This window comes from Podarcis tiliguerta, assembly GCF_965153285.1.
Source record: "Podarcis tiliguerta genome assembly, chromosome: 11".
NCBI lineage: Eukaryota > Metazoa > Chordata > Lepidosauria > Squamata > Lacertidae > Podarcis > Podarcis tiliguerta.
The window spans coordinates 11,631,882-11,644,945 of NC_139544.1; the positions used below are offsets into that span (position 1 = coordinate 11,631,882).

At 42.5% G+C, this 13,064-nt stretch overlaps 1 protein-coding gene across 3 annotated transcripts in view; it reads left to right on the forward strand.

Moving 5' to 3' along the window:
• LOC310659932 (kelch domain-containing protein 3-like) overlaps positions 1 to 10,862 on the forward strand; it is an 86,618-nt gene extending 75,756 nt beyond the window's left edge. For 2 of the 3 annotated variants that reach the window (XM_083404106.1, XM_083404107.1), the window contains exons 17-19: positions 1,224 to 1,308; positions 3,877 to 3,981; positions 9,852 to 10,862. In XM_083404106.1, the coding sequence (XP_083260232.1) occupies positions 1,224 to 1,308; positions 3,877 to 3,981; positions 9,852 to 9,956 (295 nt within the window). In that variant the 3' untranslated portion in view covers positions 9,957 to 10,862. The remainder of the gene's footprint in view (positions 1 to 1,223; positions 1,309 to 3,876; positions 3,982 to 9,851) is intronic. The other variant, XM_083404108.1, reaches the window with a different exon arrangement.
• Positions 10,863 to 13,064: the final 2,202 nt, after the last annotated feature.

Here is a 13,064-nt window from a genome sequence, read left to right on the forward strand (position 1 = left end):
GTCCCCACATTAAAAATTAGTCCTCTCTTAATTAAGGACTTATACCAAGATTCTAGGTCTTCTTCGTTCCCCTTCCTTTAATTCTGTCGCTGAATCTTGTCAAAACTACATCATACTTCCCACCCAAGCCAGAAAAAAAGAACATTGCAAGCATTTGTCTCTTTCTGAAAGAGAGACTTTACTCCCTGACAGACTTTTCTCAAACTAATTGCGCAGACCAAAAGCTTCTGTCTCTAAATGGGGGATGGGAGGAGTTGTCTGAGAGAAACACAATATTTCTTTTTAGCAAACAGGTGGTGCCAACCTCACTAAAATAATTCACAGATGAATGAAGCTCAGCTTTCTACTCCCCCGTGCCCTGAAATTAAATCTTCTGGACCTATATTAGCGTAACATTTAACTATGATTTACTTAAAAGTGATCTATGGATTTCTACCTTTGAGTTTAACATAAAAGCACACATTTGAGTAATTACCAGTCAACAGGCAAAGTGATTGCTCACCTGCCTTGACCTTGACATGTCCAGTTCATATTTTTAGATCCCTGCCCTTTCATCCTATCTTCTGTAGCACCCGCCCTGTGAAATGCCCTCCCACCAGATGTCAAAGAGAACAACAACCACCAGACTTTTAGAAGACATCTGAAGGCAGCCCTGTTTAGGGAAGCTTTTAATGTTTGATGCATTACGGTATTTTAATATTTTGTTGGAAACCAGATGGGTGGCGTATAAATAATTTATTATTATTATTATTATTATTATTATTATGGTGCTTTTCCATGAACTACTGCTTGCCAGTTTAACCAAACAGAAGCATAGGTAATTCTTAACCCTGAGCAGGAAACTTGTAAAATGGAAAGGTTCTCAAAAATATTTAAAGCATTAAGATATTTCATCCCTAATTAAACAAAAAGTTCTGTGTTGTCCTGGCACAGGCCTGAATCAGTCACAGAGATTCTCTCTTTTTCCCCTTGTTTTTAATTAAAATGGGGGGGGGCAGGATTCACTTGTCTAGGGTTTCTTCAAGCTCAATCAACCATCAAGACTCATCTTCAAAGGAAGATGTAGAGACTACCACTGTTTTTATCTCAACATCTGTATGGTAGGAAGAATGATCCCTGAATTCAAGGAGGATCTTTCCTGCTCCTCCAGTCTTCATGATCATTGTGGCTTCTTGAATCCAAACATTTAAACCTTTTATTTTCTCCTGTGATCGTCTTTTCAGTGCAAAAGCTGAACTGGTCCAGGAAACACTGACTTTTCAACGTGAAAAAGAGCAGTTCAACAAACATTTTAAAAATCAACAGAAGGTAAGTTTCTGCTCCTCCATGAAATTCTGGGCCTACAAACATGAATCTGACCAAACTGCGGGTGGCAGTGGAAGACAGGAGTGCCTGGCGTGCTCTGGTCCATGGGGTCACGAAGAGTCGGACACGACTGAACGACTAAACAACATCTTCTTAGGTAGCTTTCACATGTGACAATTGTTGGTACACTGATGAGTAAATGGTCAAAACAGGTTGAAGCAAGAAGAAATCCAGTGATGACCATAGTAAACTTTTAGGATGGCTGGTATTGCTTAATGGCCTACATTTGACATGAAGAACATGGTTAGCAACCTCCATCAACACATGACCTGCTCTGGAGAGATGTTTGAGGGTTGAGTCCCACTAATTGTGATTTGTGGGAGCGGGTGGCGCTGTGGTCTAAACCACGGAGTCTCTTGGGCTTGCTGATTGGAAGGTTGGCAGTTTGAATCTGTGCAACGGAGTGCGCTCCCATTGCTCTGTCCCAGCTCTTGCTGACCTAGCAGGTTCGAAAGCACACCAGTGCAAGTAGATAAATAGTTACCACTGTAGTGGGAAGGAAAACAGTGTTTCCAGGTACTCTGGCACTCATCATGGTGTCCCGTTGCGCCACAAACGGTTTAGTCATACTGGCCACGACTCGGAAAGCTGTCTGTGGACAAACGCCGGCTCCCTCAGCCTGAAAGTGAGATGAGCGCCACAACCCCAGAGTCGCCTTTGACTGGACTTAACCACCCAGGGATCCCTTACCTTTTACCTTAATTGGGATTTAATGGTTTGATGCAGTGACACTTCTGTTGCTAGATCGTTTTGAAATACTGTCTGCTTACTCGGTTTTTGTTGTTGTTACCTATGGAACCTTGGGTCACCTGTGGGCCACAAGATCAGCATTCAAGAGAAAGCATCAAACATGAAGCATGAGTTTATATTTTTGTGCCTTTTTAAAGGTATTCATATTTTATTGAAAAGTTTTCAGTTATAAAGAAATACAGTGGTACCTCGGGTTAAGAACTTAATTCATTCTGTAGGTCTGTTCTTAACCTGAAACTGTTCTTAACCTGAGGTACCACTTTAGCTAATGGGGCTTCCCGCTGCCCCCACACGATTTCTGTTCTCATCCTGAGGTAAAGTTCTTAACTGAAGCGTCTGTAATCCGAGGTACCACTGTGCAGTCAAACCTCGGCTGACTGTATGTAACCTTGGGTTACATACGCTTCAGGTTACAGACTCCGCTAACCCAGAAATAGTGCTTCAGGTTAAGAACTTTGCTTCAGGATGAGAACAGAAATCGTGCTCCGGTGGTGCAGCGGCAGCAGGAGGCCCCATTGGCTAAAGTGGCACCTCAGGTTAAGAACGGTTTCAGGTTAAGAACAGACCTCCAGAACGAATTAAGTACTTAACCCGAGGTACCACTGTAATCCATTCCGGAAGACCGCTTGGCTTCCGAAACATTCGACAACCGAAGTGCGACTTCCGATGGGTTGCAAGAGCTTCTTTCACTCATGTGGAAGCCGCGTTGGACATTCGGGTTCCGAAAACCGGAGCATTTACTTCCGGGTTTTCGGCATTCGGGAGCTGAAACATTTGAAAACAGAGCCATTCGAGAACCGACGTTTGACTGCAAAGTGATACAAAGAAAAAAGAGGAAGAGAAAAAAAGGCACAAAAATGTGTGTAGAGAGAAAAAAAACCAATAAATGAATATATAAAAAATACCCTACTCTTTTATAGATTTGATATTATTATCCCAATATGTATATAAATATTAACAGCCTACTACATTTTGTATAATCTCATTCCAAATACTGTCATATTTATCCAAGCAAAATCTATGTCTGTAAGTGGTCCGTTCATAAGTTGCAAGTATTATCATATTGTCGATCCATTAATTAAAGGGGATCATATTGTTATTCTTCCATTTCGTCAATGTGAGTCTCTTGGCTACCACTGAAACACGGAGAATCCATCTTTGTTGTCCCCTTGTTATCTTCCAATGTCATACATTGTTAATGAAAGCGTACACAACTGTTTGTGTATTAAGTTTGTTTCAAAATTAAATCTATTGTGTATTTCATTATATGTATTAATTGTGCATCTAAAATGATATTAAATAGTATTGAATATATTGCAAACACTTCAAATTATTCCTTCCAGTAGCACCTTAGAAGAAGTGTGCATGCACACGAAAGCTTGTACCAATAACAAACTTACTTGGTCTCCATGGTGCTACTGGAAGGAATTTTTTTATTTTGTTTCAGCTACGGCAGACCAACACGGCTACCTACCTGTAACTTTAAATTATGACGTGGAAATTTAATTTAGTGTGTGGGTTCTGTGTCAAAGTTCTCTTGCGGCCCACTTCATACTGAAAGTTGGACCACCCTGATTCATGCTACTTCTGCTTTTACTCCTGGCTGTGCAATGAAAATAGCTTGTGGAGCTGTGCCAGCTCTTCCACTCCTTTCACTGTTATGTTGGATCTCGTCCTATAACTTTAAATGTGTGACTGAAAAACACTTAAAACCTTTACGAAAATGGATTTTATTTTATTTGCAAAAAAAAACACAAACAGGAGCTCCAAGAGATGCTGGAGAAGCACAAAGCTCAGAATGAAGCGTGGCTCCAAGCCAGAGCCGAAGAAAATGACAAAGAAAGAAAAGAGCTCTGCAAATTGAGGGTAAATATTACAAGTTAGGGCTTTTCCTAATGCTCTGTCCCTAAGGCCTGCTTTCCATGCTATTCGTGGGACATTTACTTAGAACTGTACACTGCTGTGGCGCCTCGAGCTCCCCAAGACACCCCCCCAAAGAAAAACACAATTGACACTTAATTTTTGTTTAAGGTTTTTGGCAAAATTTTGGCCACAACTTTATTCAAATTACAGCAATGTGAGTGGTTGCTTAGGCATTGGTAGCACTAACTGACCCCGCACGGGGACAGCTCTGACATTCACACACCCCGCGAAGTCAGAAAGGGTAAGTCACCTGTGGAGAGAGACGGGACCGGGAACCATGCCTCACCTCTCCCCAGAATGCTCCCAGGGGCTTGCGTGGCCCTAGCCCCTTGCCAAGGGGTTTCGGACAAAAGCTTGGGGAGCCCCTGGGTTCCTTTAACGGAATACCCTTGCAGCAACAGCATTAGAGGGGCAGGCACAGCCAAATCCATACCCCTCCACCAACCAATTCCCAGACCAATGCCTAACCGCAACCTTACAAGTTGTGACGATTTGCTACGCAGTAGGCAAAAACCAAATGGCACACACTAATCAGCCAAATGGACAAAATTCCTACCGGGCCCCTGCCCCAAAGCAGACGACCCCATGACAGGCATAGCAAGGTCAAGCGAACAGCCTAAAATTAGGGAAGCACACAGCGAAAAGAGGAAGTTTGTCGCTGTGTGCATTGTATTTAACAAATAGGGCTGTCAATCAATAAATGGCAACATATAAATCTCCCCAGTAACAGCCCGCCCCTGCTTAAAGGATGGCCAAACTCTTTTGCCCAGCAACAGTGAGGTGTCTTGTCATCCCCAACTGCAACCCGTGCTGTCCATGAGGGAGAACACGCTTTGCAAGAACTTGCAAACTTGCAAATACTTCCAGCATTGAGGGGGTCCATATTTAGTTCTGCCAGCTATAAAACTTGTTAGTTAATCTGTTTCATACCTTATATACCTTAAGGCAGTCTTGTAGCACTTTAACATACATGGCTTCCCTCAAATAACACTGGGAAACAAAAATTTTGTTGCACTGACACCTGCAACTGGAATTGGGAGTTCCTCAGAGTGCGAGATAGGTCTAATTGCTGAAGGAATACTGGGATAGGTGACAGAATGTTGGTTTTTCTTGCCGATACCCTTCGTATTGACCAGACAAAAATAGCATAACAAAAGGCATCAGGCTTGTTTGCACATTTTTGTCAACTTGAAGAAGCCATGGTCCGATCTGAAAAATACAAATATGTAGGTTACAAAACTATAAAAATAAAGAAAAATTAAGTTTGCAAATGTGTTTAGGGTAGATCAACGTGTCAGTGTCCACTTATCCCCAGTGTAAATATGACATATCGGCAAAAATCGGAAATTGAAAGATAACTATAACATGTACACGAAAATTGATTTCAGATTTGAAATCAGCATTGAAAGAACATATAAGAACAGTTGAAAAGTTTCACGCAACAGAAAATTGAAAAAAAAATGTTCCCCAGTGTAATCTTGGGAACTGTAGTTTGTCAAGGGTGATGGGAGTTGTCAGGAGAAACCTTATCCCCCCCCCTACAGAGCTACGGTTCCCAGTGTGGTTTAACGGTCAATCCCTTTTCACAGGGAACTGTGGGAATGGCAACTCAGGGAGGAGAATAGAGTCCATCTAGCAACTCTCAGCATCCTTTAACGAACTAGGATTCTTTAGAAGAAGCCACAACTGGTACAGTGGTACCTTGGTTCTCAAACTTAATCTGTTCTGGAAATCCATTCCAAAACCAAAGCGTTCCAAAACCAAGGCGCGCTTTCCCGTAGAAAGTAATGCAAAATGGATTAATCCGTTCCAGGCTTTTACAAACAACCCCTAAAGCAGCAATTTTACTATCTAACGAGACCATTGATCCATAAAATGAAAGCAATAATCAATGTAATGTACTATAAAAATAAATAAGACAGTATTGTAGATGATAAAAATTAAAATTATTATTTTTTCTTACCTGCACTGTTTGGATGGAACTAAAACTATGGAACTCACTCTCATCAGAGATGGTGATGGCTGCCAACCTAGTTGGCTTTAAAAGACGATGGGACAAATTCAGGGAGGAGAGGACTATTGAAAGCTACTAGGCATTATGGCTCCACAGCTGGGGGAAATAATTTCATTTCATTTTCATTTCAGTTTTAATTTACATACTGCCTTTCTATATTGCTATACACAGGTCGGTTTACAAGCTGAAGAAACAACAAAGATTGCACACCTCATAATCTGATCCAATACAAAAATGTCACAATAAAAACATAATTTTAAAATAAAGAACTTAATCCATTAGAATATGAGTACATAATAAATACCAGCAAATAATAATGAAAGGGAAATTCACTCTTAACAATTACATTAAATAATTTCTAAACAATAATCAATAAAAATAACAGCGTCATAGAATCATAGAATCATAGAGTTGGAAGAGACCACAAGGGCCATCGAGTCCAACCCCCTGCCAAGCAGGAAACACCATCAGAGCATTCCTGACATATGGTTGTCAAGCCTCTGCTTAAAGACCTCCAAAGAAGGAGACTCCACCACACTTCTTGGCAGCAAATTCCACTGTCGAACAGCTCTTACTGTCAGGAAGTTCTTTCTAATGTTTAGGTGGAATCTTCTTTCTTGTAGTTTGGATCCATTGCTCCGTGTCCGCTTCACTGGAGCAGCAGAAAACAACCTTTCTCCCTCCTCTATGTGACATCCTTTTATATGTTTGAACATGGCTATCATATCACCCCTTAACCTCCTCTTCTCCAGGCTAAACATGCCCAGCTCCCTTAGCCGTTCCTCATAAGGCATTGTTTCCAGGCCTTTGACCATTTTGGTTGCCCTCCTCTGGACACGTTCCAGTTTGTCAGTGTCCAAGTCGCAATAACACAATACAAACTGAGAAGCAAAGACACACAACTTATAACATTATTATTTTTAAATATCCCTGAACTGCTCTTCTTTCTTCCCAGTTGCTTCTGCTGTTCCTAAACACCTGCTCACTAGTTTCCCATGGGCTTTTGGTTGCCCACTGTGAGAACAGGATTCTGGACTCGATGGGCCATTGGCTTGATTCAACAGGCTTTTCTTATGTTCTTATGCTGTCTGGGTGTTTTCTCATGGTACTAAATTTCCAGTCTTGGCCACACTGCAATTTGGGGAGAGCAAGAATAATTTTACGATGCAAGTTTCCCCTTATATAGAGTTAGCTCACTTGCCGTGTGCCTGGTGAAAGGACCAAAAGTTACGTTTTTCACAAAGACTGTATTCCAAGATTAAAAGATCAGCAGCAAGCTCTCTTTGACTGCAAAAGTAGAAATAGTACAGTTTAACGGATGGGCCTTGTTTCCCTTTGCCTTTACACAAGGAAGTGACCCAAACAGAAATGCAGAGATGACTCACACATTGCTTGTTCTGACTCACAGCATTAAATTGTTTCCGGAGAGTGTAATTTGCTATAGCCTGCAGTTCTTTGTGTGTGAGTGTGTGCACAGACTTTTCTACTGTCAATGTTTCAGGGATACCATGTTGGTGGGGCCATAAACATAGTTTATTCCCGTTCAGACCTATATTCATCACTGATTATAAAGAATTCCTGTGCTGAGGGTTCGGTTTTTAAAACAAAACCATAGCTCTTGCTCTGCCTACTGTTTATATTATTTAAACAAAACAGTAAATGAAACAAGTGATTTATTTATTTTTTGATTTCTGCATGTAAAATATCATACCCTCCAACATTTCTCCAATGAAAATAGGGACGTCCCATTCCGCAATGATAATTTTACTATTTATACCCCACATATCTTACTGGGTTGCCCCAGCCACTGTGGGCAGCTTCCAACATATATAAAAACATAATAAATCATTGGACATTTAAAAAAAAATCCCTATACTGGATTGCCTTCAGACACCATATCCTCCCAACATTTTCCCAATGAAAATAGGGACATCCTAAGGAAAAGTGGAGGTAAAACCTCAGCGCCTAGGACTTGCCAATTGCATGGTCAGCGGTTCGAATCCCCGCGGTGGGGTGCGCTCCCGTCGTTCGGTCCCAGCGCCTGCCAACCTAGCAGTTCGAAAGCACCCCTAAGTGCAAGTAGATAAATAGGGACCGCTTACCAGCAGGAAGGTAAACGGCGTTCCGTGTGCTGCGCTGGCTCGCCAGATGCAGCTTGTCACACTGGCCACGTGACCCGGAAGTGTCTCCGGACAGCGCTGGCTCCCGGCCTATAGAGTGAGATGTGCGCACAACCCTAGAGTCTGGCAAGACTGGCCTGTATGGGCAGGGGTACCTTTACCTTTACCTTTAAGGAAAAGTGGGACATTCCGGGATCAAATCAGAAACTGGGATGGCTTCTCTAAATCAGGGACGTCCCTGGAAAATAGGGACACTTGGAGGTTCTGAAATATCCTTTTCAGATCATTTTTGCGGTTCACTTTAAACCAAGCACATAATTCTGCTCTTCAGAAAGATATGGGCCTGTTACCAAAGCAGCTTTACTTTTTATGTCATTTTAAATCTTTCTTAAAATCCATATGTATCTTGAAATGTTTAAGATAACTCTTTGCTCACTTATTTGGAAATAAATTATCCTGAAGTCATTCAGATCGGGGTGCGCAGCTACCAATCTAAGTCGGAATCATTCCTTTTTCTTTGTTGAGAGCACATCCAAGTACGGTATGTTCCAGGCATCTTGAGAAATGGTAAAAACAACAGAACCATGCTATAATTCTCCCTCCAGGACTGTGGTAACTATGGCATAAATAACCGAAATTAGATCAATTTCAGCACTTTTTTTGCAACACTGAGTCCATAGCCTAACAACAGTCCTCTCCACAGTCCTTTTTTATCTTTTCCAAGTACAGTTGGAGTTTTTGAGAAAGTACCATGGGAACCAGTCCCAAAATGACCGCTGTGAGGACATGACATAGAAGAAAATGGCTGCGAAAAGAGCAGAAGAAGAGATGGGGCCACAAAATGGTGTGGGCATGCATCCAATCAGCGGGGGAAAGGCTGTAGGAACCGTGGGATGGAAAGCCAGCTGACTTGGCCCCAGCCAAGCTTCCTGCAGCCAACCAGTAGCTGCGCTTTGGTTTCCGAACATTTTGGAAGTCGAACGGACTTCTAACCCATTCCGTTCAACTTCCAAGGTACAACTAGCAACTCAGTAATGAATAAACTCTCTATGAGTTGGCCCATTGAGAAACCAACAGAGCCTCTTTCAACTGCACTTAATCCTCCAAAGCATGAACTGGGAATCTGTGATTCCCCAGATGTCATGGGACTACAAGTCCTAGCATCCCTGAACATTGGCCCACTCCCCCCTCTGGTGTGTACTGCAATGTACCAATGCAACTTGAAGCACAAGAGGACGGTGGGAGGACCTCGCTGTGTTCTAAGCAGCTAATGTCTTCATGGCCTGAGACAGGGTTGTATCCAACTGCGCTGTTCTGCTTGTACAGCAGGCTTCCTGTTGCCCAACATAACTTCTCCCTTCTCTTCCCTGCCGCCAACCATGCACCTCTCAAAAACTGCGCCCAGAGACCTTGTGGAGCAGATTTGGGTGATGGGGAGGGGAGAATAACAGGAAGTCTTGCTGCATAAGCAAGTGTTACACAGTGTTAACTACAATCAGAGACTTATCTTTTTTAAAAAACAACAACAACAACCTGTTATATGTTTTTTGCAAGAAACATGGATAGGTTGTAAAACACATGCTCAAATTACAGCATTGCAGGGCACGTCTAAAGGAAGATGTTCATTCCTGCGGCTCAAAAAAAAACATCTAAAACCCGGTTTTCTTGTTTTGTCGCAGGAAGAGATTCTCAATGACCAGGAAAGATTGAGAGACGAACAGCAAAGCGTTTATCAGCGCAATCAGCAGCTCCTTTCTATAATGCAGCAGTTCAAAGGAATGTGAACTGTTTGCTGAATAAAGCCTGGTCACATGCTCTAGATCATAGCAGCTACACAGCACCACTTGAACAACTGAGCTCTTATGTAACAAAGATCCCGTTGCCATACAAACTGAAGTTTGATCTCGATAACTTTCCATCCGGCCCCGGGACGATGGTTCAATTAAACCCACTTTGGGAAATATTCAGAGTTTTTGATTCAGTATTTTATATGTATATATCTATCTATCTCAAGTGCTTGTATGTGCTGACATGGCATTTTAAAATGGACAAAAGGAATATAATGCTATATTCATAACTTAGGAAATTTGTTCTTGTTAAGAAAGATTAATGGATTTGCAAAGCTAGGAAACAGGGAGAGGGATTATGATCAGAAAGCCGCTTTGATTCCCTCTCCCTTTTCCAGACTTTGGAATGGGATACACTAGGAGACCATGAATTCTGCTACAATCCTTACCTGGTAGAAGTTACTACCTGAAATGACAATACTGAGGACTACTGAGAACATATCACTTTAGGAGGAAAGGACTGATGGAGGAAGGGCAAAATGTAAATTCATTTTTTCCTCCTTGTCAAAAATCTGGGCATGTTGGATCTGTGCACATTAATTTTTATTTTTTCGTGAGTGTCACAGCTACAGTGTTCTGTGAGTTTCCAGTAAGAGGTAGGGTGTGTGTGTGTGTGTGTGTTAATGCATTTTGATTTGGGAGGATTGGTAGAACAATCATGCTGGAATCAAAGATAGGTCACTACTGTGCCAGTGGAAGAGTTTGAAAAACATATTGTACCATTGATGTCATTATTTGAAAATCACTTTCCTGCAGGTAGTTTGAGGATCAGAAAGCACCTTGTGCCATATAGTGAGAGAAAGAAAATGAGAGTTTTTATCTGAATAAAGTTTGTGTTCATAATATTTGTTTATTTAGTGCCTTGAACATCACATTAATCATCAACTTAAGCATGGCAACACAGAAATAAGTCCAGTAAAACTTTCCCTGGGAAGTTAAGCAGTCTTAATAGGCAAAGAATTATGGTGCTGGAGGAGACTCTTGAGAGTCCCATGGACTGCAAGAAGATCAAACCTATCCATTCTTAAGGAAATCAGCCCTGAGTGCTCACCAACTTCTGAACCCAATAGCCACTGGCTTCCATTCACCAACATCTTCCAGCTTCTCTCAGGTCCATCATGAGACGTCTGCCAGCTTCCAATCACAGATACCAGCAGCCTTTAAGCAAGCAAACCTGCTTTATTATCGCTCCATGGCATCTCACTGCCAGAGGATTGCCTCCTTCCATTCACCAGTGTGCATCCTGCAAGTGGCAGAAACCCAAGCAGTGCTGAATGTCACATTCATTGCCAGGTGTGTCCTGCTGGAAATAGAAAAGGGCTTTCCCCTTGGCCTACCTTTCTATCCACTCAGTTGCCAAATGCTTTTGTGACATCACAAGAAACCCACAGCCAATGGCAACAGCTGGGGAGGCATCATCTTCATTGCTTTGAGCCTCACAATGGCAGGTGGACCTATCAGTGATTATGTGCTTGTTTATTCAGGAAGTGGGTGCCACTGTGGTCTAAACCACTGAGCCTCTTGGGCTTCCCAATCAAAAGGTCGGTGGTTCAAATCCCCACAACGAGGTGAGCTCCTGCTGCTCTGTCCCAGCTCCTGCCAACCTAGCAGTGTGAAAGCACACCAGTGCAAGTAGATAAATAGGTACCACTGCAACAGCAAGGTAAATGGCGTTTCTGTGCGCTCTGGTTTCTGTCACAGTGTTCCATTGCACCAGAAGCTGTTTAGTCCTGCTGGCCACATGACCTGGAAAGCTGTCTGCAGACAAACACTGGCTTTCTCGCCCTGAAAGCAAAATGAGCACCGCAACCTCATAGTCGCCTTTGACTGGACTTAACCATCCAGGGGTCCTTTACCTTTTTTACCTTTTGCACAGGGAGGGAGTGGCCCAAAGGAGGAGAGAAAGGAACAACCAGAGAGGGTGGCGTATAAGGCACACTCTGAACTTTGAAATGTGTCCTTGCATCAAATTAAATTACTCCCTGCCATACCACAACCGAACTTCATGCTGGACAGCTTGTGGACTCCTTTCCCATGTGCAAATGGTCATGGATTATTTTTTCTACAGAGCCCACACTGATCTTGACATCTGCAGTTAGTTGGTGAACAGTTAAGCAGCGATCCTCCAAAATGGCATCCTGCACTTGCCGGATGGTGGCTTCAGCAATGGCGGACTGTGGTCACCCAAGTATTGGAGCCATTCCACCGAAGTCCAACCACACTTGAACTGATGATGCCAGTGCTTGACTGTGTCATATGATGGGGCATCCTCCCCATAAGTCCCTTTCATCTCATCGAACATCTCCCGTGGTGTGCACCCTTTCAAGTACAGGAACCTGATAACCGCTCTTCATTCAACTGGTTTCATTATCAGACGTTACTCTACATTAGCACCAGTAGCAAAGAACCTGTTAGGAGTTCAGCCCCACAAATTACCACGTTACCTGTGGAGAGATGTATTATTATACATGTGCAATTTCACCCTACTACAATAACCGGAAGTGTGTCAGGGGAAATCTTTAATGAGCGACCCTCGTATATGGGCCTTTTACTCAACTTAAGTTCTTATGTCACTCTATAGGTAGATGGCTTTAAAGTTACATTCTGGGTGGTAGAGTAGACCATCCAGACTGAAACGCTTTATGGCCAGGCCTAAAGAGGCTTTGCACAGTAGGACATTTGTTATCTAGAATTTATTGAGAACCATTTGCTTTGAAGGTATGTTGCTAACTTTGTAGAGCTACTCTAGATGGTTTTGAGGGTTGTTGTGCGTGCGCACACGCACACGCACACACACTCACATCATAATTGATAGTGGGGAAAAAGGAAAAGCTTAGCTTTCTTAGTGGATGTTGCCTTTGTCCTTGGAAGCATTTTAAATAATAGAGAGTTGTTCTACGGGGCATTTGACTCCAAGCAGATCATTCTTCAGGAAAACAAGATCGATGACTTCTTCTCCCATCCCCCAACATCAACAAGAAGACGTTTCCAAGAATTTAGTATGTCATCTCATCGGTATTCTATGGTGAGCCCTTAAAGCTATAT